The 26,874-nt window shown below is 45.5% G+C and overlaps 1 protein-coding gene across 1 annotated transcript in view; it reads left to right on the top strand.

The window, feature by feature from the left end:
- The first annotated feature begins 2,637 nt into the window (after positions 1-2,637).
- Positions 2,638-26,874, top strand: part of LOC102458941 (calpain-8) — a 48,530-nt gene continuing 24,293 nt past the window's right edge. Inside the window, exons 1-6 of the mRNA XM_006133424.5 lie at positions 2,638-3,014; positions 7,047-7,116; positions 20,053-20,171; positions 21,172-21,305; positions 21,646-21,814; positions 23,943-24,026. Coding sequence (XP_006133486.2) covers positions 2,778-3,014; positions 7,047-7,116; positions 20,053-20,171; positions 21,172-21,305; positions 21,646-21,814; positions 23,943-24,026 — 813 coding nt within the window. The 5' untranslated portion in view covers positions 2,638-2,777. The remainder of the gene's footprint in view (positions 3,015-7,046; positions 7,117-20,052; positions 20,172-21,171; positions 21,306-21,645; positions 21,815-23,942; positions 24,027-26,874) is intronic.

The raw sequence follows: 26,874 nt of genomic DNA, 5'->3' as shown, positions 1-26,874 counted from the left end.
CCTTCACTCCCCCAGAGTTTTAGGGTGGGGAGCTGGTATCTAGTTTTCACCCATCTCTGATATAACAACACAGTCTCTGGCTCACATTGTGACCTGGTACATGGGGTTACAGTGACACATCAGGTTTGGTCCCTCTACTCAGGACCATCCCTAGCAGTTCTGATGTGCCGTGCAGCCCCTCGCAGGCGCGTGTGTGTGTGTCACTTTGCAGGGGGCAGGAGTTATGGAGGAAGGCCCATTGCTGCAGGGAGCAGGAGCAGAGCAGGGAGGCACAAGGGGAAGGGGTCTTGGAGGAGAGGGTGAGACCACTCCCCACACTCCCTGGCAGGAAGCAGAGTGATGCGCCTGGGAGTCCAGGGAGCTGTGTGGACTGGGGCTGGGTTACTCCTCCTCCCACTGCCGATGGTGAGTGCTGGCCTGACCCATGCTGCTGATGCTAGGCCCCATTATTCCCCCAGGGTCACGTTGCTCAGTGGTGCAGACTTGGGGAAAAGGGTGGAATGGAGCGGGGTGAGGTTGGAGCAGGAAGGGGTGAAGCAAGGGTGGGGACTTAGGGAAAGGGATGAGTGTGTGCAGGGTGGGGGTGCAGAAGGGGCGGTGCAGAGGGTAGTGGGGGGTTGTCCTGGGTCCTGCAGCTCGCTAGGGCTGGCCTTGCTGTGTGCAGCCCGTTGGGGAGGGGGAGTGGCCATGGGGATGGGACTAGCCACTGAAGCCGGTGTCAGTGTGCAGCATGTGGCTGCTCAGGGCACCACAAAATTTGGGGCAATTTGGTGCCCTAAATTTCACGGTACCCTACACAGCTGCATATTCTATGTATTGGTAGCGATGACCTTGCCTCTACTCCTCTAGACAGAGTGGTCTGACAAGCCAAACCTGAATGGTGCTGCGTCCTGTTTCGGCCATTGGAAGTGTTGGGAGGTAGAGCATAGGAAAATGTGCCATCCTGGATGTTACAAAATGCAAGCAACTGAGCCGTGAAAGTCTTGGGTGGCAGCACCTTGTGCTTACCAGTCAAATCGAAGAGGGACCGGTAATGAGTATTTCAGAGTTCTGTCCCTGCTCTGCCACTGACTCGCTGTGTGACACAGAGGAAATCACTAAAGGCTATGTGCCTCAGTTTCCCCATCTGTAAACCAGGAATAACAACATTTACTTATCTGATAGAGGTGTTGTAAAGTGTAATCAACAAACATCTGTATGATGCCTTGTGAGCCTCAGCAAAAAGATTCAAAATATTGCCTTTATGGACAAATATCCCTGGCACAGAAGTCTCTCTTAAAATCAGATATTGAAGTTTGAAAGTAGCAGCTCTGGTTCCTCTCTGTTCAAGGTCTGCAGCTTTTTGGAGGCTAGTGACTGAAGCAGGAGCTAGTCCCCACAAGATATAACTTGAACCTGCTGCCTTCTCTTACAATGATCAGGCCTTGCCAAGCATAGTGTAGGCTCCTGTAAATAAGGGCTCTAATTAGAGGATATGAGGAAGCTTAGGCAGCAGGGCTGAAAAAAGGAAAGATTTTTTTTAGGGGAGGAACCCTCTTTAGAGATAAGGGAACCTGTCAAAAGTCAATTAGTTTACTTGTCTACAAATATTTGGTGGGTGTAAACACAAGGAAGAGAGCAGAATGATTTGGAATGGCACAACTAGGAATGGCACAACTGGAATGAAAGTGACAAAGGAAACTTTATGCTTGTTATGAGGCTGAGTAGTGAGTATTTAACAGCGAGCTTTATTAGAGTTAGAGTTGAGTGAAAATCAGAATTGCTATGAAGCATGAAGTTCTGATACCTCAACATTGGTTTTTGCCTTGATTTAGGATGAAAAATGGAAATATTGATATTAGGAATATTGCACAGAGAGGAACCAGAGCTGCTACTTTCAAGCTTCAATATCTGATTTTAAGAGAGACTTCTGTTCCAGGGATATTGATTATAAAAGCAATATTTGCATATTTTTGCCAAAGCTTTCAAGGCATCACACAAATGTTGGTTGACTATACTTCACAACACCTCTGTGAGATAAGTACAGGGGGCCCTCGCTATAAGTCCAAGATAAGTTCCAAAAAACTTGAAAACTTATAGCGAAGCAACTTTTTTTCCCCAACTTTTTTTCCTTTCAAGTAGGAATAAGGAATCTCCCGGAAAAGGGTTTATTTTCCGGAAAATCATGTCTACACTGGCGCTTTTCTCCGGCAAAAACCCCGAGCCGGAAAAAAGCGGCAGCCATGTAAATGCAAATGCCGCGGGGGATATTTAAATCCCCCGTGGATTTGCAATTCTGAAGTGTCTAAGCATCCCTTTTCCGGAAAGGGATGCCAATGTAGACACAGCCATAGAGTCTGAACTGTGATCCTGCTCTGTCCTCTATAACAGGATAAACAAAGCCCCTGGTTCCAAGCACCTATGCAAGCTCAGAATTGGTCTGAATTATGTGGGTTCGGGCCATCTTTAGTTTTAAAACATTTCCCCTCTTATTCCCTGCCCTGTGCTAGAAATATAGAGGGAACTCCCAGGCTGTTATACAAATAGAAAATATAATGAGAACCGGATTCTACTGAGTCATGAGCACAGATTCTTTGTCTCCTCCCAACTTCTCTTTCCTCTAGTCTTGAGTACATATTTGCACTTTCATTGTGCCTTCTCCCTCTACAGGTGCTGGACTATGTAATCTGTTTACTCACTCCACCCCCACCTGGCCACTCACTTATATTCATCCCCTCCCATTCATGAGATAGGTGCTGTTCTGTCTTCATACAACACCACCTTGGAGGCAAACAGTGATGGCAGGAATCGCAGCCAAGTTATCCAGAGAGAGAGCTGCATTAGAAGGGCTCGGCTCCAATGAGAAGGCAGTGAAGTATTTAAATCAGGATTATGAGGTTTTGAGGCAGCAGTGCTTGCAGTCTGGTTCTCTATTTAAGGATGAAGAATTCCCAGCCTCTCCTTCTTCTCTGGGCTATAAGGACCTGGGGCCACATTCCCCCAAAACGCAGGGTATTGTCTGGAAGCGACCCACGGTAAGAGAGTTTCATCGTTATTTGTTTTACTATTAGATTCAGATGAAATCAGATTTGACCTGAACTTTCCCTCCAGAATCCAAATTGAATCTGAGCTGGAAAGTCCTTGAAATCTAGAAAAGGCATAGATTACCTTTCCTTTTCATTCTTTGCCATCTTTCCTCATCTCCCTGGTTCTAACCAGTAGTGAAAGTAATGGAATACCCTCTATACAAGGTTGCTGTTTAACTCCAAGCCTTTGGGATGTGAGAAGCCCCAGAAATGTTGAGGGAGAGCCTGTCCGCATCAGATTTCCAGCATCGCTCTGCCTATTTCAAAGGTTTCAGCATGACTGAGAAAAGCATCTGAACTTTTGGTGTTTATCCAAATGGAACCTTCCAGTCCCCTGGGTGACCAGTTCAAGCTTATTACTGGTGTCATGTGCTGTCCAGTATTAGGACAGGAAAATTAGTGTTGTACTAAATAAAAATTCCAACCCCCCAAACACCATCATTTGAAGATCTGGTTGAAAACTTTGGAATGAAATGTATTCCTAATTTTTTTAAAATTGGCTTTTTAATGAAAAAAAAAATGTTGTAGCTTAAAATGAAAAATGTAGGCATTTGGGGCTTTTTTTGATTCATTGGGTTTCCTTTCCCCCCTGGTTTCTCTCCCTTTTTCCTCTCCTTTATTTCTTTGGTGACAAAAGGAAAAATTGATACAAAGGAAAAAAGAAGGTGGGGAGGAAGCAGAGGAGTGAAACTGAAATAAACCAAACACAAACATCCTCCAAGGTGAAACTACAGGAAACAATCCTGTATATGGCCACACTTGGTGTTGGATAAGAAAACATTTTAACTCATACATTAGAATTAACATATTGTTAAACACCGCTCAGTCCCTAGCATAGACAAAGAGTCACGACTGCCAATGTGTTAGCTGGTCATGGACAACTTTAACACCAAAAGGGCTACATACTTCAGTACAGCATGATGCAAAGCCAGCCTGGGCAGGGGTAGTAACTTTGTATCCATTGCACAATGCAGCAAAATGGTGGAAGAGTCATAGACAACCTACAACTACAAAGATTTGCTGGACTGCCCTGTTCAGAGAGGCTGTGTAGAACTCTATTGCAGCCTCAAGGATGCTGTAGCAACTACAAGGGCATCATGAGTGTTCTGTGCCCTGCCTCAGGTTGTGGTGAAGGATCCTAACCTGCCACTTATTAGTTTACCTGAGAAGGGACCAGAATCCGACTCTGTCTCTTTAAAGGAATGGAAATCTTCAGTGACAAGTAACACGCTTAAAGGTCCTGCTCATTTTCCCCCTGTATTCTTTGTTCTGCGGGGTGTGTGTGTGCTTATTGCTCTAAGTTCCACCCTGGATTCCGGGGGAATGGAATTGTATTTCCTCTGATGATGTTGAAACTGGGTGATGGTGACTCAGGGTTTTTTTTTGAAAAAAAGTGGCCTTTTTTTGAAAAAACTTCCCCTGAGTCTAGACTGCTGCCGCTTTCTTTCAAAAGTAAATTGAAAGAACGCGGCAGTTTTTTCAAATGTAGTAAACCTCATTTTATGAGGAAGAATGCCTTTTTTTGAAAGTGCTTTTTCAAAAAAAGGCGCTATGTAATACAAACTGTGCTTTTTTGAAAAAGAGCATCCAGACTGCCTGGGTGCTCTCTTTCGAAAAAGCGACTTGCTTTTTCGAAAGTACTGTTGTAGTCTAGACAGTCTTTTTTGAAAGAGGCTTTTTTGAAAGATACTTTCGAAAAAGCCTCTTTTGAAAGAGGATTACAGTCTAGAAGTAGCTTCAGAGTCCATAAGTTCCTGCTGGGAAAATGTCCAGTCATGAAACAAATACTGGGTGCTAAATGTCCCCATCCCCTGGAGCAAAATGCTTCTTCACAGTGATGGACAGATTTCCTTCCATCACAGGCCTCTTTCCTGCGCTTTGTCGCTAGATTTGCAGAAAGCTGCTTGGAGGAAGTAGACAATGCCTAGGGAGACATTTAGGCCATGTCTAGACTGCAAACCTCTTTTGAAAAAGAGCATTTAAACTACAACCAGTACTTTCGAAAAAGCAAGCCGCTTTTTCAAAAGAGAGCACCTTTTGAAAAAAAGTGGCATTTTTTTGAAAAATCTTGTACCTGCATCTAGACTGCAGCTGTGTTCTTTCAAAAGTAAATTGAAAGAACGCAGCAGTTTTTTCGACCACAGAAAACCTCGTTTTATGAGGAAGAATGCCTTTTTTCGAAAGTGCTCTTTCGATAAAAGGTGCTATGTAATGCAAACTGTTCTTTTTTGAAAGAGAGCATCCAGACTGCCTGGGTGCTCTCTTTTGAAAAAGTGGCTTGCTTTTTCGAAAGTACTGGTTATAGTCTAGACACTCTTTTTTGAAAGAGGCTTTTTCGAAAGATACTTTTGAAAAAGCCTCTTTCGAAAGAGTCTTGCAGTCTAGATGTAGCCCTATTGTCTAGTCATTTGGCATAGGCTCAGAAATGACAGGCACTTAAAGGTAAGTCTGCACTGCAATTAAAATGAATGGCAGCTGGTGCCAGCTAACTTGGGCTCTCAGGGCTCAGGCTAAGGGGTTGTTTAATTGTGGTGTAGATGCTCAGGCTGGATCCTGAGCTCTGGACCTACCCCCCTCACAGGGTTCCATATCCAAGCCTGCACGTCTGCATTGCAATTAAACAGCCTCTTATCTGAGCTCTGAGAGTCCAAACCAGCTGGCACCAGCTACCACAGGTTTTTAATTGCATTGTAGATCTACCCTGAAATGAAAATAAGTTATACTGGGCTCTTTGCCACCAGAGATCTTCAGCAGAGATCTGCAGTATGTGGGCAGTTGGGAGGGTGCTGCTCAGAGGCCTGACCCCTTCCTATACCCTATGCACCCAGAGAACAGGACCCAGGGCAGGGCGGGGAGTGGTCGGAATAGGGCAGGGAGCTTGACAAAGTGCCAAAAGGCATAAGCAAAGCAGGCAGCAGCTCAGACAGATTTATCTCGTGTAAGCTCAGGCTCACAAGTTGACCCACCTTCCTCTCCAGGAGAAGGACTCAAGGGAGAGCCAGCTCATGGACTAATTCTCTCCTCAGGGATTGTGAGAACCTCCCTTGCTGGGGCACTATAAATCATAATCCCACCCTGGCTCCCCCACCATCCAGAGACATGTATTCTGAAGGCAGCTCTCTGGCAATAGGGCCCAGCTCCCACTGGGATAGATTCTGGGCTTCTCCCTTAATGCCTTCACGCCAAAAACTTCTGTAAGCTGCCTATCACCTTCATTTAGAAACTCATGCAAAGTGCTCAGAATAAATGAGGAGTGGGGAAACTTTAAATCATGTTCTAGCTTTAAAATAATGGGTGGATTTTATTCAGGCTTTCCAAACAGTTGCACCTTTGAGCAAGTTGTATATATGGACAATTTCCTCTGTAACTGTAACTCAAGGGATAATTAGATTTGCCGTGAAGAGAAGAGACATTTTACCTTAAAATCCCTGACTGGCCCCAAAATAAGATTCTGAAAAAGTGGGAGATTTACAAAAGCTAATAGCAATAGAAATGTTTGCATGTGTATTCTTTCAATGCAATGAAAATAGATGTGGGGAGTTCAAACACAGGCCCAAATAAAAGCGTGATCCTGGTTCTCAGAAACTAGCAAGTGAACCTGACCAACCTAGTTTAATTGACTGAGCCCAGTGAACTGCAGAGTAAATAAAAAGGGCCAAATCTGAAGTTCTTTTTTCAATTTTTACTCACTCCCTATTCAGACAAAACTCTTATTGATGTCAATAGTAAAAACGACTGGGTAATAGCATCAAGGTTTGGCTCAAAGTATTTAAAATACATTAGAATTTAAAGTTTAGCTGAGTTTTCATCACCTGAGATGTTGCAATAAAAGAACATTTTTCCAATGTGCTTTTTTATATTGGAAATGTTTATGTTTCTTCTCTTTCTGGATTTTGCATTGAAATAAATCTGAGTCAGAAACAAACTGCAGTTTTTGTCAGATCACCAAGAATAACATGAATGTAACCAAATTATTTTCAGGAGTTTTGTGCCAATCCTCAGTTTATAGTTGGAGGAGCAACTCGGACTGATATTCGCCAAGGGGACCTGGGTGAGTAGAGTAATTGAGCAGAATTTTTCTTGTTTTGGAAAAAAGAAAATACTTTTTGTTATTTGAAAAGCAACACACTAGCTAAATGCATTCTATTTCGTTCTCTGCTTGTGACCATGTCCGAGGCCGGGGCTATGGCCCTGCCTCCTTGGGGCGGTCCCCCTTCTTGCCCTAATGGGTCCCACACCCACAGCCAGGCGTGACACATTTCTGGTGCACTACGCTAGACGTGTTCTAAGCCCAGGCAGAAGCGTCCGATGCTCTCCGGGTCGGAGAGGGAGGGGGGGCCCAGGCCTGCCCTCACTCACGGGCCCCAGCCCAGGGCCTAAGGACACGGATCCTCCATGATCTGGCCCGGCTGACGGGGCGGATAGCCGAAACACGTCAGCCCACCAACCTCTCCTGGTTGTGCCCTGGGCTGCTTCCTCTCCCCCTGCCCCCGGCCGTGCTGCCATGCAGGGTAGGACCATGGGGGCCCTCGTAGCTCCCCCCTTACCCACCCCCCCAGACCCGGAGACTCAAGGCTGACCTCCCCCCGGGTCGTCCGGATGCCTCCAGAGTGGATGCTGGTCAGTGGCTCTGGCTCCTCAGAGCTGCGTCGGTTTCGCCGCTCCCCACTATGACAGCGGCGTTTTCAAACGCCCCACCGCTTCCGCCCCTCCCTGGGGCAGGGGCAGCCCATAATGACGTCCTGGGGGGGAAGGAAAGGTTGTCCCATCCGCAACGTCTGCCCGTTGCTCACTGCGGCCCCCGGGCTCGCCAGCTGCGCAGCTGCGCGGGAGCACCTGTTGCACCTCTGGTGCTCTGTGTCTGGGGCTCCAAACAGGGCTTGCCCCCCTGGGGCTTCAGTGTGGGGCGAGGGTGTCCTGTCACAGCGCTACATAGAAGCTAAAGGGCAGGAACCTATTACCGTTACCATGTAATAGAGTTACTCTTTTAGCTCAAATAATTGAAGTCTGTGCTAGGGATGTTAAATTTTGATTAATCAGCTAATCGAGTAGTCGATGGAATTTCCATCTACTACTTAATTAGTCGATAAGGGGGATGCTCACTATTCTACTACACCCCTGGGGGCAGCAGGGAAATGATGCGAGCAGGGATTGAAACAATCCCTTTTGTGTGGCTCTTGACTGCTGCTTCTCTCCCTTTGAAATATAGAAGAGCCATGGGTGGCTCTTGTACATTTCAAAGGGAGAGGAGCGGCGGGAACCCCCGCCAGTAGGGACTGAAGCAGTACATTTCAAAGGAGAAGGCACAGAGGGGAACCCGTGCCAGCAGTCAGGAGCGGCATGAGCAGGATTGTTTCAATCCCTGCTCGTGCCATTTCCACACTGCCCTCTGCCTCCTATTGTCCCCTACTGAGACGGTGCTGTGGGGAACTGGCTTTTAAGCTGGCTCCCCCTAGCACCAGCTTGTGCACACACCCTTGCCTGCCTCTCTCTGATAGAAACAGCAAAGCGGGGGAATCGAGTAGTCAAGTTCCTACTCGACTGCCGGATAAGCATTTGCTTATCAGATAATCAACTAGTTGACTAGTTGCTTATATCCCTAGTCTGTGCTGAAGGTCTCAGGCCCAAACCCTGCTGATGATCCACAGGAGGGGTTTTTATATCATTCCTCCCAAACTCAACAGCATACATAATGCTCATTTGTTCTTATTTGCACAACAAGCTTGAAGTTCAGCTATTTTTGAGTTATCACCAAAAAAAGTAAAAAATTTTATACTAAGAAAATATGTTTTCAATAAAAATGTGTTTTTTTTAAAAAAAATCCTGCCACATCTTTAAAATAATTGGGGAAACTATATAATAATTTAACCCTAGAGCAAGTCTTGAGTTTGGACAATTTCACCCCAGAAGCTCAATATTTCAGAACGGTCTGAATATGTGAGAACAAGGGCTAAAATGGAAATTGTTTTACAACCTTAACAAGAGTGGTCATTGCCAATGTTCCCTCTAACTTGTTCCATTCATGAGCAGATGACATTTTGTTATGTGCACTAAGGCATGTGCAGATGTGCACCGCTAATAGAAATACATGCTGCTGGCTGTGGGTGGCTGTGGGCGCTCTGCCAATCAGCTGGGTGGTATTTCAATCTCTCCGGGGTGGCCGCCTGCCCAAGAACCCAACTTACAGGGAACACTGGTCAGTGCTATTATCTGTCATACCAACCTAGGGAAGGACAATCCATCTGCTCATGGCACAGCCCTTGAATTACGAACACTGACCACACCGTTTAGAAATTAAGGGAGCACATCAGCTTGGCAAGGTCATCCTTAACAAGTAATTTGTTCCAAATCCATGTTGAACATTCTTTTTCTACAGCTCTTAGTGCAGAACAGTGAGCAAATAATGGAGAAAGAAAGGTGAGACCCTACACTGGGCACACAGTTCAAAGACAGCAGGGCAAGGTATCACCCTCCATTTCTCCTTGAATGGCAGAGCAACACTGACGAATGTTTGGAGGGTGTTTTATCTTCCATCACAGCAATCCTGACCTTTCCTTATCTGCTTTTCCAATGCAGCTTTACATAGAAATTTAGCAGGAACTTTCACTATTTTTTTATTCTTATTTAAGGCCTTATTCTAACCCAACATGTGCCTTCTTTCTTTGCTGCCCAACCGCTCAGATACATCATTGGAAGACAACAGCCGCAGTAGCATTACAGGCTTTCCTGTCAACAACCAGAGCCTTAAATTTTGAAAGCCCTGTAATAAGAATTTGATAGATTAGTTACATTACGTCTGAGCTCCCTCCCCTCCAAGATGCTTACTGCAGTCATTCTAACCTTACCTTCGTCTCATCAATTGTGCAAATAAGATTCATACTATTTCTGCAAGTCATTGGCAGTAAATGACACAAGTGCTGCCCCAGTAAACATAGCTCCATTAAAGCAATTGCTAGACAAATCCCTTGGTGTTTGTGTTCCGGCTGCTAAAAATAAGAAGCACAATCATATCCTTGCTCCAGAATATTTACTCACTTAATGCTGGATCAGGGCATAGGAGATCACTTACTGCATTTTCAAAGGGTTGTTCAGATTTCTTGACAGAATTACCATTTATGAAGTTTCGGTAATGGATGTGGAGTTTTTTACATGCCCAGAATACAAGCCTCTTGTCCATGGCAGCTTACAAGCTAAGAGACTGGCGCATACTTCCAGCCTTGTCTACTCTGACATACAACCATAACAAACATTATCTTAGGTAATGCCATAAATAGACTGCAGGCTCCCTCAGGGCCCATGGGTCCAGCTTCTTTATTCTCTTCATTTCCATTCCTGCGTGACAATCTGGAGAGCCTGGCTGTGTTTGGCAAACAGAGATTTTCACCACAGAATAAAACCAAATATAGCAGGAAGAATACAGATGGACCAAAACTCATCCCCCCTCCTCTGAACTACGGGAGGAGTATGTTTCTGAGATTTCATAACAGTGTCCTGTGGGTAGAGCCCCAAAGCCATGGCTCTGATTACCCCAAAACTTTTGAGGGGGCTGTCCTTGAAATTGGAATCAAAATTGTCTGGCTTGAGCCCATCTCTTTGGTTTGTGGGAAGGCTAGAAAAGCAGGCTGATAATACAACGAGGGCAGCTTGCATCTCTGAATAGAATCACTTCTATGACAACACTCTGTGGTTTCTGTCCCTTTATACAAATATATACATACATACATAAAACTGACTTCAGTGAGGAGTGTAACCAGGGAGCTTCTTTTAATGTTCTGGTTGTAGCTGAGGCCACAGTAGGCCTTTTGTTATTTAATCTTTGAATATCAAAGTGCTGATTATTATGCCCAGTGTATGTAAAATGTTTTTATTGAAACAAACCGTGGTTACCTATTTATACAAGTCAGCCGTGTTATCCAATGACTAGTCCCTCAGGGGAATAAACTCCATTTTTTTATACTTCTCTGTGACATGTTTTTCTTTTAGAAGGACATTACAGGTCTGGGGTTACAGGAGCAAAAGCAGGAAATCCAGCATTACAGTCTCACCCCATTAAACATTATTTCTTTGACAACAACGTAAGTTAGATGAATATCAGCGTGGCGAGTTTGATGGGAACTTGAAAGACTGGAAATTTTTTCAGTGCACTCTTTGAACCACTTCTTTCCGATAGCCTCCTTATAACTTAAAATGCAGCATCACACACTGTTTTATTTAAAGGTAACCTGTGAAGTTTCTTTATAGCCATCTGAGTAAGTTAACCCTACAATGATTTGCTATGGCCTCAAATAGCTAGTGGCAGAGATTTCCATTTTAAAAATAAATATTATTTCAAACCCAAGGGGATAAAATACACTTAATGTAGCTTTCCAGATCCATGCCATTAAAGCGTTGGTCCTCTTATAGGCTCATGAAGCACTGTGCATACTTTAGAAACAGAGGGCCAGTTCCTCTCCTGATGTATCTGGGTGTAGTTTCATTGAAGCCAATGAAGCTATTCCTGCAGGGGCAGATGACCGTTTGGCGGGGCCCAGGGCACCATAATCTTGCAGGGGCCCCCTTTGCCATGGCGCATTTGCATGCGCGGGGCTTTTTGAAGCACGGGGCCCGGGGCAGCCGCCCCGCTCGCCCTGCCGTATATCCGCCCCTGTATTCCTGTTTACACCAGTTGAAGGTCTGTCCCATAGACACACTCGACACAGCACCCTAAACTCGATTTCAATTGTATTTTGAAATAGCTAATTTCAAAATTTGGCACATCTACACAGCACCAAATTTTGAAATGAGCTATTTCGAGACATCCCTTAACCCTCATGAAATGGGGGTCACAAGGATTCCGGAATAGTGCACCCGTTATTTCAAAAAATATTTTGAAATAATGGGTGTGTTTAAAAGACCTCTGGTATCCCAAAATAGCCCTGCTGTCTAAACACACCCCAGGACTATGTCTAGACTACATCCCTTTTTCAGAAAAGCCTTTTCCGAAAGATCCCTTATCCCAATAAGATCCAATAAGGGATAAGGGATCTTTCGGAAAAGGCTTTATTTTCCGAAAGATCAGCATCTAGACTGGTGCTTTTCTCTGGCAAAGCTCTGTGCAGGAAAAAAAGCGGCAGCCATTTTTATGCTAATGAAGCATGGGAGATTTAAATCCCCGCTACATTAGCAATTGCGATACATCTAACTTACATCCCTTTTCTGAAAAAGGGATGTAGTCTAGATGTAGCCCAAGTGTAATGACTATATATGAATAGATAAGGTTTCCATTCAGGCAAAAACCTAGCTATGAGAAATGTCTTCTAATAAAGGTGGATCTCAGCTGTGTTCAGTGTATCTGAGGATTCTTTTTGGCCTCTTAATACAGGAGTTTGCTTAATACTAGTGGTTTCTGTGATAGCCTTCATTGTATTAGATGTTTATAACACCCCTAAAGCCCATCTCCTATAGACTGTGGGATTTCTGATAGCTGCTGTCTCACAGATCAATGCATTCTGGATTTAAGGGGATCTGAGGCTGAAGGGATCATCTTTGAGGAACTGAAAAGTCCATTTATTTGTCGGACATCCTATTGCACCACTTCTATTTGCAGCATTTAACACACAACTGTAGAGATGAATTCATTTTAATACAAAATGTCAACAGGCTACCTTTAAAAGTAGTAAACTTGTTGACCTAATGTATTGTAATCCGTGGCACTGCAGAAATCAGATAGTCTAGTCTGTGTGCGGTGAGCTCCGTGGCAAATGCTAGCAGTGAAGGGTAGAACTGAAAGTCAAGTCTGGACAGAGGGCAGATGATGTAGGAAAGGATCACACAGAGAGTGAGAGCATTTTGCCTGGAATCTAGTCTTGAGTCTAAGGGCTTGCTGAAATAACAAGAGAGCCCTCTGAGCTGCAAAATTCAGATCTAGGTTTTAAAAACTAATTTTCAGGTGCTTCTCTCTCTCTTTTTCTTCCTTCTTCTCCCCCTCCCTGCAGTCACTTTCTCCCTCCAATCTGGGCTTTCAGTTTGGGTCCATCTCTAGTTGACTATGTCATTGAATGGAGAATTACATTCTTACCAGATTAGACACTTTTAGTGTTAGTGCTAGAGATGTGTGACTCTAAGTACATATATCTTGTGCATTTTATTGTATGGCCTTGATGAGTTCCACACAAGTGAGCAAATGTCATATACTGTAATTATACTTAGGATGACCAGATGTCCCATTCTTAAAGGAACAGTCCCATATTTAAGCCCCTCTGCAGGTGTTCCTATTTTTTCTTTAAGATGGGCATATTGTCCTGTTTTTCTGTCTCTCCTCTCCCATCAGTACTGGTTAGTCCTATGCTGGACTGATCTTTGCTTGCCAACTGACAATACACCAATGGTGAGTGAGGGGCGGGCCAGTGGCTGGTTACCTGTCGCCTCTGCTGCCCACCCATCGGTCCTTTAAGGCCCCCCACACTGTCCTCTTCCTGCTGTTTCCTTTTACCCCTTCAGTCCTGCTGCTCCTCCATATTCTCCCCCTCCCTGTCCTGGCAGCGTGTGTCCTTCTCCCAGTTCCGTTCACAGAACCAGCCCCGGGTCAGATCATTCAGCTCACCAACAGCCTTGGCTGGCAAATGCCTTCCTCCCCCACTGACTCTTGCTGGGCTGGTGGCTGTGGAAAGCTCAAGACCCTTTGGCCTGGGGGCTGGCCAGGAGGAGCAAGCCCTGCATGTGCCCAAGCCCCACGCAGCACTGGCACTGGGAAGCTTCTCCGCCACACAGATAAGCTCTGGAGGGGCAGGGAGGAAGCCACTTCTGACCTGTTTGCACCCTGACTCTGCAGGCTTTGCAGCAGCTCCTGGAGTAGGGGCTTAGCACCCTTTTCACATGTTGTCCCCAGACAGTGCGGGGCTGCTCTGTCCATAGGGACCTTCCCCTGTTGAGCCACCTCTCTAGCCTGGTTGGATGAAGCCACTGCAGCTAGGTTCCTTAAGTGCTGGTGCACCAGGGATCCTTGGGGATTAACCCCTTCCTGCCCATGCTGTCGCCAGGGGTTAGGAGGCAGCTGTGTTATGTCAGTGGCCTGCAGCAGCTTGGAGATGTTAACTGCCTTTTTATGGGCAGGAAAGGAGAAGCTGCTTCTAGCCACAGGGCAGAGGGGGAGGAGGGAGGAGGGAAGAGATGATCTCTGCAAAGACATTTGCAAAGTCATCCCTATCTCCCACCTGGGACTGGAAGCAGCTCCTGTCCCTTCCCTCCTGCACAGTGCTGAAAGGCTGCTGCTGGTCATATTCTGGTGCAAACCCTCACAGAAATCTGGATAGAGGGGGCCAGTGATCCTCTCCTCCCCCTGCTGTTGCCTTGAGAAGACGCAGCACCAGGTACCAGGAGAGGTGGGTCTATCCCAGTGGTCCAGTCAGGCAGGTGGAGAGGACTTGGCAAAGAGGGTTGGGTCAGGTCAGTCAGCCACCCCCATCCTTGCGTGACAGAGGTTTCTGGGAGTATGCATGTGTCACCTCTCCTGATACAAACCTTAAAGATAAGAAGGTAAATAAAATGACTCCAGCTCTCAGCATTTCTTTTTAACAGGGGTTCAATCAACTTGATGTTAATTGGACTGTTTGTACAGCACAGTGCTGATGGTTGCCATTGTACTTGCTTGAATATGAGTAATTTGATCAGGTGTCCCATATTCAGCATGGGGAAATATGGTCACCTTAATTATACAGGAATCTGAGTCAGAGTTCTAAGATTACCACAGATTTAACATTCAATGACATTATTTTAGCAAATTAAGAAGCTAAGGGCACAGCTCTAAGAGAACATTAGTAAGTGTGGTGAAGAAGGAACAAGTTGGTTTAAATTTAGGGGGTAGTCAGTGAAATAGCTCTAAAAATGACACTGTGGGATTTCATGTTTATTTCTTCTCATAAATTCTAGATCGATTTGTTCACTTCACAAGTAAAATATTGCTTAATGCCTGCATCACCAACTCACTCTAGGATCTGAGAGTCAAGTAGGATTGGGTACATTAACCACCAATAGCAAAGGTCCTGAATTGGCCCTTGTCCTTGTGGATAAAGCGTAACTGGTCTCTCTAAAGACCCCGAAGGGAAGTTGGGTCAGAGGCTAAAGCACAGCAGCAGTGAAATCCTGCAGGAAGACCCTTAACTAGGAAGAAATATTTGGGCCTGAAAAAAACCACACTCAAGCTAGGAAGGGCCGGGAGAGAAGAGCCCAGGCAGGAAGACTGGAAAGAACAGATGCTCACAAAAGAGCAAGGAGTATTTGAAGGACCCCAGAATAGACTGAGGGGAAAAACTGAGCAGAGACTGGGATGGGTCAAAAAGTGCCAGCTTAGAAATTCAAAGATGGACAGACTTTGTGTGGGTGGGGCAGGCAGTGCCCCGTGTGAGACAGAACAGGAGGTGGAAGAGATTTTGAGTTTATTTTATGTAAACAAACCAGACCCAGTGAAGAGGTATTTTGCTTGGCCTTTGTGAGTTACTGAGAAGCCTGAGCATAGGGGAAACCAAGGCAGTGGGTACAGAGCTACTTCAGGCCACAGGGGCATGCTTGGGATGTATGAGACAAATAGAATCTAGCTCATGCTACCATAACTGGGTTAGCTCTGTGAGGCTCACAGTAGTGAAAACTTTCTTGCATCTGTACACTAGACAGGTACAACCTGAAGGTGCATGGTCAGTTGATATGTTTTATACTGATATTTTAATACAGGCACTTTTCTGACTATGACTGCACTTCAATGTATTTTGGTTGTGTGTGTGTTCTTGGTGGATCTCTTTGGATTGGCTAAATTCACTTTCTAGGAAACTGAAGCCAAATAGCCCTTAATATTTGAAAACTGATTTCTAATCAGCAACAATATTGCTGAAAACCTTGCCTTAACAGGCTTTGGTGGTGCTGCACAGGCATCTTGTTTCACTTTCAAAAAGAGGTGTCTGAGATCTGAACTATATCATAGGCACTCATTGGCAGGAGCCAGAGTGGGGATCAGTCCTGACAGTCAGCCTCTCTAAAAACAGAACACTCACATTTTAATTTGTCATATTTTGAGAAGTATCAGTGTATTGTTATCACAGTAGTGCTAACAATCCCAGTCATGGACCAGGACTCTATTGTGTTGTCTATGGGCATGGTGGAAACAGAAATGGTCCCTTCCTCAAAAGCTTACATTGTAAGAAAGCCTAAATCTTTTATCTAAGTAACTTAGGTCCAGTCCTGAAAATGCCTTGACCTTGCTAATTCTAGCACTCTCTCTGAGCCACATTTGAGTCTGTACGGCCCTGAACAGTGAGAAGAATCTGACATGCAGGACTGAGGTAACAGCATCGAATCATGATTCCTTACTTGAGAACACCTGATTGAGGGCTGATCTAGCCACAGACCTGTACCAAAATAACTCAATTGGTTCTGATTTATCATTTTTTGTTTTGTTTTTTTCAGTGCCAGGCTATGCACAGGTACCATATTGTTTCATTTTAAATACAGCCAGTCCCCGAGTTGCGAACGGTTGACTTACGACCGTTCACAATTACGACTGAAGCTGTCATAAATGGTGGACCCCGACTTACGAAGGCGATCCACGCTTACGAACAGCGCAGTCACGTGTAACTCTATGGGGTCCGACTTACGAACAAACCGAGTTACGACCAATTGCTTGGTCCGTAACCAGTTCGTAAGTCGGAGAGAAGCTGTAGCACACTTCTATTCTGAAATAAGGATATTTACACATAGACTCGCACAGAAATAACAAAACAGAAGCAGTGTAGTTCTTTTGGTGTGAGTTGTGGGTGGATACACCAACCTTATTGTCTATTTAAAATATAGTTATAGTTTGGATAAAAACTTATGATGCATGCTGGTGAGCGTGTCTGCTGCCCTTCATTTAAGAACTTAGAAACTGTTATTTCCTTATAAAAGAGTAGTGGTTGACCAATCAAAGCACAGGCACATGGCACTGCTTAAAACAAAGGCTCACTAACTGCTTTTTGTACTATGTGGGCAGAGAGCTTTGCTGGTATTGGTTTGAGGGTGTGTAGGGGGTGGGTGGGAAAGAAGTAGAAAATCACACATACAGACAAAGAATAAAGCTCCACACACACCATGGACAAACATGGTTTGTGGCCCTGAGAGAAGCCTAGAAAGAGGGGTTTTGGGTCTGATGCCAGCTAAAAGAAGATCAATGCTGTGAGCAAGGAAACTATTGTGTGATTACTCCTGTGTTCCAAGAACCAGGAATTTGTATCCTCCTTGTAAATAAACAAGATGCATCAAAGGTTCCTCACATCATCAACTTCTCCTCCTAACTAAAACAATGTGGCAGACTCCATATTTGGTGATCCAGCCTCTGTTGAAGGAAGCAGAAGTGAATGAGTGATGGAATTGCTGCCATTTTCCTAAATGCTAGGACACAGAGAAATGTCCCATAGGGAATTCTTATCAAGGGTTCCACTCTGTGTAGGCATGTTGCCCTAAATTACTATAATAAGGCTATGTCTACACTTGCACTTGATCCGCACAAATTTTGTCATTCACAGGTGCTTAAACAAAAGACAGGACTATGCAGCACTTTAAAGAATAACAAGATGGGTTATTAGGTGATGAGCTTTCATGGGCTAGACCCACTTCCTCAGATCAAATACTGGAAAAAAATTGACATGACCATATATACTAAAGAGATAAAATTTAAAAAAGTGAACACATATAACATTGACAAATCAGATTTTAGAACAGAGGCAGGGTGCTCCAAATGGCAGAGTTTTCCCTTGGCAAGTGATAATGTGAATGATGCTTTGACAAAGTGAAACTCCCTCAGAGTGTGGAAGTATTTTGTCAGCGACAAGCAGCATTTTCACACACTAACTTTTGGCGACTGGGATGTTTAGACACAGTCTTGTTGCTAAAAGCTGTGTTGTGTAGATATACCCTAACACTCAGCATTAGCATAGTAAGAGAAGGTTTCTCAGTTAATTGAAGGTGCTATAGAGTTCTGTGCTGACTAACTGCTCCCAAAAGGTCCATCCTTGATGTTAAGCAAATTCCAACTGCTGCCACACAATTGTTAAAGGGGCAGGTTCTATTTCAGTAGTTGCCTGTAAGATAGAGGAGGTATTTCCAGCTATCACACATGTAGAGAATTCTAGCTTGTCCTTACCAATGGACTGTGTCTGTTCTTGCCGGATACCATTCTACCGGGAATGTGTCTCCATCATCTCCTCAAAGCTAGCAAAGCGTGGTTCAATGCAGGCCAGCTGCAGCAACTGAGAAATGGGGAGGCATGGGAGGCAGTAGTAGAGATGTGTAGAAAAGTGCATATTTAAATCCCCACTTCAGAAACTGTTGATTCTATCACACACCTCTGCTACCACAAGGGCAAGGATTAATTTTGCTTCTTCAACAGAGCTCATCTGTGGCAAAATGTGTGTGATACTAGAGCTCCATGCTAGCTCCTTGCAAGGACCTTATTTGTATGCATAGTGGTACAGTTACTCACTCTCATGCTGTGTGTGCTTGTACCCTACAAACATGGTGACACCTGTATGGCATTTCCTTATCCCTTGGACTAGCATTGTGTGTGGAGGGGTGAGGGGAAGTTCATTCTCACCCCTTATGATGTCAGTCAACTTTTTTTTTTTTAAAGAGCCAGGCCTTAAAACATGAACTACAAGCCAGGCAGAGCTATGCAGGTTTGAGTGTGAGAGTTACATCTTGCTAAACAATGGGCTAAATTCCTGGAGACAGTTTAACCATCAACAGTTTCCTAATTAGACCCCTGATGCTGACAGGTGCCGGGCACCTTAATTTCCATTCAAGCTTAATCTTAAATTAGTGATATTTGAGTGCATGTGGCTTCCAGCATCTCACAGGACTGGGCTAGACCTTATGCTACCAGAAATACACTTGTAATCTAAGTGTATTCTGCCCTCTGATGTTAAAGCACACACCAGTTTAGACTATTTGGGCTAGATTCTCAGCTGCTGATGTACACCAACTGATGATATTGCTTCTAGGGATGGATTAAGAAAAAGGGCTTTGGGGGTACAGCCCAGGGCTCTGGGTTTGGGAGGTACACTTAATGCAACCCTCCCAGATTCTGCACCCCAGCCCTAAGCTCCTCTCACATCCTAACTCCCACCTAGACCCCACATCCCACCCCAACCTTCTGCCCTGAGCCCACTTTGGTACTCTAAACAACCTTGGCTCCAGCTTGGAACCCCCTCCTGAATTCCAAACTCCTCATCCCCAACCCACCCCAGAGCACACACCCCAGTCTCCAGCCCCCTACCTCAATGTACAGCCCTATCCCACACTCTGAGCCCTTCATTTTGGCCCCCATCCTGGAGCCTGGGGCCCCCAAAATCTAATAGCTCTGGGGCCCCCAAAAAGTTAATCTGGCCCTGATGGTTACATGTGTCCATGTGAAAAAAAATAAGGCTGGGTTGAACCCCATATCTCTGAAGTACAGTAGTATTTATTTCCCTGGTCTTTTTCTAATGTCTCAAGGGGCCATATGGGCCATCATGAAAGAATACAAAGTCTGTTTTTTCATGGTATTCCCATCCTCCAGAAATTAAAATGCTGTGGGAAACCCAGATCTTTCATTGCTTCTATCATATAAATTGCTCCCCAAAGGCATTAAAAAGCATGTAAATACATGGTCTCTACACAAATGCAAATAAAACTTAGAAATGGCCTCAAACTGGAACATCAAATTCACCCCCATAATCAAGCTGGAAACTTTGGCAGAATTTAAATCAAGATTTAAATATAAAAGCTAAAATCTATCCAACCATCCCCCTGAAAAAATAAGCAAAATAGATCTATTTTCAAACAAACAAAACTAACCAGCAAGTAGACTTCCAGTATAATCCTACAGGGCACTACTTTGACATTTTATTCAAAGGTATTTCAAGTAGTTTTGTAGGGTGAAATGAGAAAACTGCAAGTCCCTGTTTTATTGATTCACATTTCTGTTTTGAAACTTATATATTCCCAGGTGACTGCTGGCTCCTAGCAGCCATTGCATCTCTTACCTTAGATCAGGAAATCCTACAGCGAATTGTTCCTGAAGATCAGAGCTTCCAGAAGAACTATGCTGGGATCTTTCATTTCCAGGTAATTGTTGCTAATCCACTAAACATGACCAAGATGTCAGGAACAAAAGAAAGATCCAGTATCTAGGGAAATGTAGCTTGTCTCATTTCTGATGGAAAATTAGATATTCAGCAATTAAGGTGTGCAAGTGAGATAGACAGGGAGGGACAGAATAGAGGAGACTACTGTGTTGTAGAGAAAAATATTCTAGATCAGGTGCTGGTCCAATTTTTTCAAAGCAAAGACCAAATCTTATCTCAACAGAAAGATTGTCTTGTGGGTTTGCCTGCCTCCCTGAGTCCCATTCTTTGTCAGTAGGCCACCTCCCATCTCGTTTGTGACCACATAACATCCTGGTGGCAATTATAGCAGTTGCTGACACAGAGCATTAATGTTAGCTCAGTATGCAAGCCTACATTTTCAAAAGTGACTAGTGGTTTTAGGTGCCCCAACTTGAAGCACTTTTTAAGGGGGCTTGATTTTTTCTGTGGGTGGGTACAAAACTTTCTGAAAATGAGGCCTTTTAGGGTGCCTCAGGTTGGGTACCTAAAAATACTTTAGAAAATGTAGGTGTTAATGCATCTCAGCTGTCAGGGGACACCAAAAATACTCTATAGACCCACTATGAGATGTTCCTTCCAAGGCTACATTAATATTATTTATTAATAAACCTTCACATCATGCTCATATATGTACCAAAACCTCACAGGACATAGAAAGATAGAGCATAGAAAAACACTGGCCTCTGTCCCAAATGATGTTCAGTGTAAAATGGATACAACAACATGCAGACAACAGTTCAGATGAGGGAGACTGAGGAGAAATCAGTGGGAAGGAGACCTGTGTAGGAAGGATTCCTAAAAATGGTTTTTATGATGGATGTGAAGGCGGAGAAGAGATGAATGGACAAGAAGTGGGAGACTGTTCCAACAAAGACGGGGCAGGGTGAAGCAGAGTAGCAGGCAGATTTTAGCAGGTGGGTACACAGCTCTAACCACCCTCTCTCTTTTTCTTTCCTTAGTTCTGGCAGTTTGGGGAGTGGGTGGATGTTGTTGTTGACGACAGGCTGCCCACTAAAAACGGGCAGCTGCTCTTTCTACACTCAGAGGAAGGCAATGAGTTCTGGAGTGCCCTGCTGGAGAAGGCCTATGCTAAGTAAGTGGGGCTAATTCTCAGGGAAGTCATAATAAGTGCAAGTAACACGAGTGTCTCAACCTCTGCCAGTGCCAGACCCAAATGCATTCTGCCCTCATGTCAGTCTCTTATTCCTCCTCTTTCCTCTCTCCAGGACTATTCTTTCCTCCCACAAACACTTCAAGGAGCACTACCAGCCTCCGTAAAATGTTATACCTACTAGTTTAAAAAGTAACATCTACATGTACAGTAACAGAGATTGCATTCTACACTATGTCATGTCTGTAATGCAAATGTGACATGTGCAGAACTGGCTGGATGCTCCTTATTGCATCTCTGTTCTTTTATTTTCTTCCCATAGATTGAATGGCTCATATGAAGCTCTTGCAGGAGGTTCCACTGTAGAAGGCTTTGAAGATTTCACTGGAGGGATCGCTGAGTCGTATGATCTGAGGAAGGCACCACCCAATCTATATCAGATCATTCGGAAGGCCCTGCAATCTGGGTCATTGCTTGGCTGCTCCATTGATGTGAGATGCTGTCAGTTTTTTACTCTTTCACCATCAGAACTCTAATCTGTATAGCAGGGAAAGTTCAGGACAGCAGCAGGCATTGTTACTATGAATAGGGTTACCAGGTAGACCCCCCCCAAAATACTGGACACACTTGATCGTGGGCGGGGGGGGAGGAACGGTCCAGGAGGGGGGCGAGGCTGGCCGGGAGGAAGGAGGGCGGGAGGCGGGGCTGGTGGGGGGGGGGGCGGAAGCTGCAGGGCTGGCCGGGAGGAAGGGGCGGTGGGAAGCAGAGCTGGGGGGGCATCAGAGGCCAGGGGGACTGGACGGGAGGAAGGAAAGCTGGAGGAAGGGGGGCAGGAAGCAGAGCTGACGGGGGGGGGTGCAGCCACTGGCCACAGCCGCAGTCCAATGGGCCACGCCCCCAGCAGGCACTACCTCTAGTTGCTAGTAGAAGCTGGGCGAGGGGAGTGGCTGGGAGCCACTCCCTCCACCCAGCTTCTGCATGCAACCAGAGGTTCCCAGCTGGGAGGCAGGGCCACAATTAGCACTAGGAGCCTCTGTTTTTTTGCAGAAGCCGGGCGGGGGGAGGCCCAGCCATTGCCCCCGCCCTGCCCAGCTTTTGCACACGACCACAGGGCTCCCAGCGCCAATCGCTGCCCTGCCTCCGAGTTGCTCCTTCGCCCCCACCAGGCTTCCGTCTGGCGCCCAGCCGGAAATTCAGAAAATACTGGACATTGCACATGTCCAGTATTTTCTGAATTTTTCTACTGGACAGAGGGTGCAAATACAGGACTGTCCAGTAGAAAACTGGACACCTGGCAACCCTAAGTTCTAATGGCCACTGAAATCAGTGGGGACTTCCTACTGATTCCAGTAGGCCTTGGATCAGGTTCTAGAAGTGCAACCACCCCTCATGTCTCCTTGCTTGGGAAAGAGCCTACTAGTTAGAGCTGGAAACTAAGAATCAGTATTTTGGGGTTCTATTCCTTGACTTTGCTGCTGATTGCCGCTTCATTTTACTGATCTGTAAAATGAGCATAGTAGTGCTAACGTATCTCACAGGAATTGTGTGTGATTTTATTAATTTCTGGCTATTGAGATCCTTGGATTAAAGGGGCTAAAGACATACAAAGTGCTATTATCTGCACAAATATAATGAAACATTTTAGGTTAACATTGACTCTCTGATTCAGCCCTGATTTCTGACATGGCCTCCCATGTACCAGTGATGAGATGAGTCCCTTGCAGAATTGTGGCAGTTTTCCCCAAGCCTAATTTATCTAGTGGCAGCATGGCAATGCAGACTCCTCCATGATATTTCCTCTCTGATCACATTCCTTTGACATTGTAAAAGAAATGAGTGATTTGTCTAGCTCATCCAAGTTCTAAAATCAGTTCTAACTACTGTTAGGATTCAAATGCTATCTGCCTGCAGCCCCAGACATCAAAGTAGGAAGAAGGAGACAGATACAAATTCTTTGAGAATGCTTTATATTCGCGCTCTAACTTTCAAATATGCTTTATTATGAGGTACTGTAGGTTATTTATTAAAGATCTATACTCACCTTTTTCTCCAAATACAACCTGGGGTTGACTCCATCTATCAGTTCTATAAATCATTGACATTGTGTAATAGGAAGTCTCAGCAGTTATAGAAAATGTTAGGTTAAAAGAAGCTCACATCTTTCAAAACCTTTTCTTCCTCTTGTCCTTCAATGTATTTTTTTTTAAAGTTACACATTAAAATGGTCAGTGTTGCATATCTGAGTTGTGGCATATGGAACCCTTTGTATTCACCAGGGATTCTGACCAAAACAATAGATCTGAACTCTGGATCCGAGTTCACATAAAAGTTTGTAACTGCAACTTATCTCTATAATGGACTGGATCTGAATATTTAAAGGTGGGAAAGTTTAGATTTGGATCCAGATTTCCTCTCCCCGTACCCTCTCAGATGTGTTTGGAACTGGGGTCTTGGAGATACAAAGTTGAGCTCTGGAATTCAGGTCCATTTCTATTTAATATAATTTGTATTGCTGATTTTTTAATATTTTTATTATACCATTTATATATCTGCAACTGTATTAATTTGGTCTTTAGAACTGTGTGTGTGCAATATATAACACTATTCTTATTGCCCTAGATCACCAGTGCAGCTGAAACGGAGGCAATCACAAGTAAGAAATTGGTAAAGGGACATGCTTACTCTCTCACTGGAGCAGAAGAGGTAAATTAATTCCTAATAGCTAACCCGTATGGTCACTTATGGGTAACCTGACCTGTACAATGTGGATAACCCTTATACTTATTATCACTGTCAGGGATGTTCCCCACTCTAGCATTCCAAGTGAAGAAGGTGGGGGCCTGCAAGAGACCTTAAATACCTTGCCTATATAGGCTCTGCTTACAAAAACTCCCCAGAGTTACAGATGCACTGTTTCTGAGAAAAAAAACAAAAGCTGCCACCATCAAGTGATTTAACTCTGGAAAAAAAAATCCAGGAGGGAACACTTGAATTCCTTTCCCAGGGGTACCCCCAAACTCTTTTATCCCAAGAGAGCTTGAGAAAAGAAAAGAGAAAAACAAACTGCAGTCTCTGGTAGCTGACTGCTCAGTCTTAGGCAGGCGGACACACACACAGACCCCCTGTTACTTTCCAGGACATAAGAAACAGAGAGAAAATCTCTGGAAACAACTCTTAGATAGTGAACGGGGGAGGGAAGGCATGGGTTCACAGAAAGAAGTTTAAACCAACAACCAAAACAAAGAAAAATACCCTGATCGTGACTAGATACACTTTTCCCTCTACTCACGATCTGTGCTGATCCGTACTTCAAGGCCTAGTTCACTCCCATGTCCAATATTTCTTATAGGCATGCTAATTCTGATTACTGCATCTGCTCCCACCAGCCCTTAACTTAGAATTTCACAAAGAGAGTAGGCAAGGTACCTAAATACAATTCAAATTTCAGCACTGTATCCCCATTGGTACTTCTGGCCCCCTGCCAACACCCTTGCTAGCTACCTGAGTTTAACCCCTCAGGGTATGTCTACACTACAAAGTTAATTCGAACTAACGGACGTTAGTTCGAATTAACTTTGATAGGCGCTACACTAGTGCTCCGCTAGTTCGAACTTAATTCGAACTAGCGGAGCGCTTAGTTCGAACTAGTTAAACCTCATTCTACGAGGACTAAGCCTAGTTCGAACTTACTAGTTCGAATTAAGGGGTGTGTAGCCCCTTAATTCGAACTAGTGGGAGGCTAGCCCTCCCCAGCTTTCCCTGGTGGCCACTCTGGCCAACACCAGGGAAACTCTATTGCCCCCCTCCCGGCCCCGGAACCCTTAAAGGGGCACGGGCTGGCTACGATGCCCGTGCCAGGTGCAAGCCTGCCAGCACCCAGCTAGCAGACCCTGCACCTGGCACGGCTCGAGCCAGCCACCCGATGCCCCCCAGCCCTCCCCCTCTTTCCGGGACCAGGCTGGCAGCTCCCGGGAGCTTGCGCGGGACCGCAAGAGACGGGCACCCGCCTGGTCTAGTGCGGATATCGTGGACCTCGTCCACGACCTCCGCACTAGGCACAGGAAAGTGGCCATCTAGGGCAGGAGAGCTGCCAGCCTGGCCACCCAGGAGAAGGTGTGCATGAAAATCAAGGTGGTCCACTGAGACCCCCGACCCTGAGCCCTGAGCTTACAATGGCCGTACTGGGTCAGACCAAAGGTCCATCTAGCCCAGTAGCCTGTCTGCCGACAGCGGCCAACCCTGGGGACCCTGGAGGGGATGGACCGAAGACAGTGACCAAGCCATTTGTCTCATGCCATCCCTCTCCAGCCTTCCACAAACTTTGGGTAGGGACACTACTCCTACCCCTTGGCTAATACCACTCCATGGACCCAACCTCCATCACTTTATCTTCCTTCTCTTTAAACTCTGTTCTGGTTGTAGCCTTCACAGCCTCCTGCAGCAAGGAGTTCCACAGGTTGACTCTTTGCTTTGTGAAGAACAACTTTCTGTTACTAGTTTGAAGCCTGCTACCCATTCCTTTCCTTTGGTGTCCTCTAGTCCTTCTATTATGGGAACTAATGAAGAACTTTTCTTGATGCACCCTCTCCACCCCACTCATGCTTTTATAGACCTCTATCCTATCCCCCCTCAGTCTCCTCTTTTCTAAACTGAAAAGTCCCAGTCTCTTTAGCCTCTCTTCATATGGGACCTCTTCCAAACCTCTGATCATTTAAGTTTCCCTCCCCTCTCCCAGCCTCTCTCTTCCCCTCTCCCACCTCCTTTTCCCAGACTCCCCGAGTTTTGTTCAATAAAGAGAGATTCTATTTTTGACCACATGTTTTCTTTATTTTGTACATCAGGAAGGGGGGCTAGGGAAGGGTAAGTGGAAGGAGGTGAGGGAGGAATGGGGTACACGCCCCCGATGGGGAGAACTGGGCTGGCTCTGCAGGCTTCTCAGGGTGGAAGCTCTCCTGCAGCCCCCCGATTGCCCCCTCCCCCCGGATGGCAGCCTGCGGCAAGTGCAGCTGGGGTGATGGCCGAGTGCTGTGATGTTCCGCCTGTGGGCACTCAGGGCACTCCAAGCCAGGACTGCTTTGCAAGCGGGGCACCCCTGAGAACTGTCTGTCCGGGGTGGGGGTCGGGTCCCTTTAAGCACAACCCTCGGCTAGCCTGAGGCAGCAGCTCCATGCTCTAAGTCCTCATCTGATGCCCTGCCGGCACTGCTTCCGGCCATCCTTAACCTCTGTTCAGGGTCCACTCTGTGTAGACATGCTAGTTCGAATTAGCAAAACGCTAATTCAAACTAGTTTTTAAGTCTAGCTGCGCTAATTCGAATTAGCTTAGTTCGAATTAACTAATTCGAACTAAGTTAGTTCGAATTAGCGCTGTAGTGTAGACATACCCTAAGAGACTTTGCACCCTCTCCCTGCCCAATCAAGACTTGGGGGTAGGGGGAGTATGCAAAGTCTCCTCCCACTCTGCTCCAGTCCTGCAGGGAGCACACTCAGGACAGGAGGAGACTTTGCATGCTCCTCCCTGGCCCCAAGCCCTGATTGGCCTGGGGGCAGGG

This window comes from Pelodiscus sinensis, chromosome 3 (assembly GCF_052426305.1).
Source record: "Pelodiscus sinensis isolate ZL-2025 chromosome 3, ASM5242630v1, whole genome shotgun sequence".
Lineage (NCBI taxonomy): Eukaryota > Metazoa > Chordata > Testudines > Trionychidae > Pelodiscus > Pelodiscus sinensis.
This window is presented reverse-complemented; position numbering and strand designations above follow the sequence as displayed.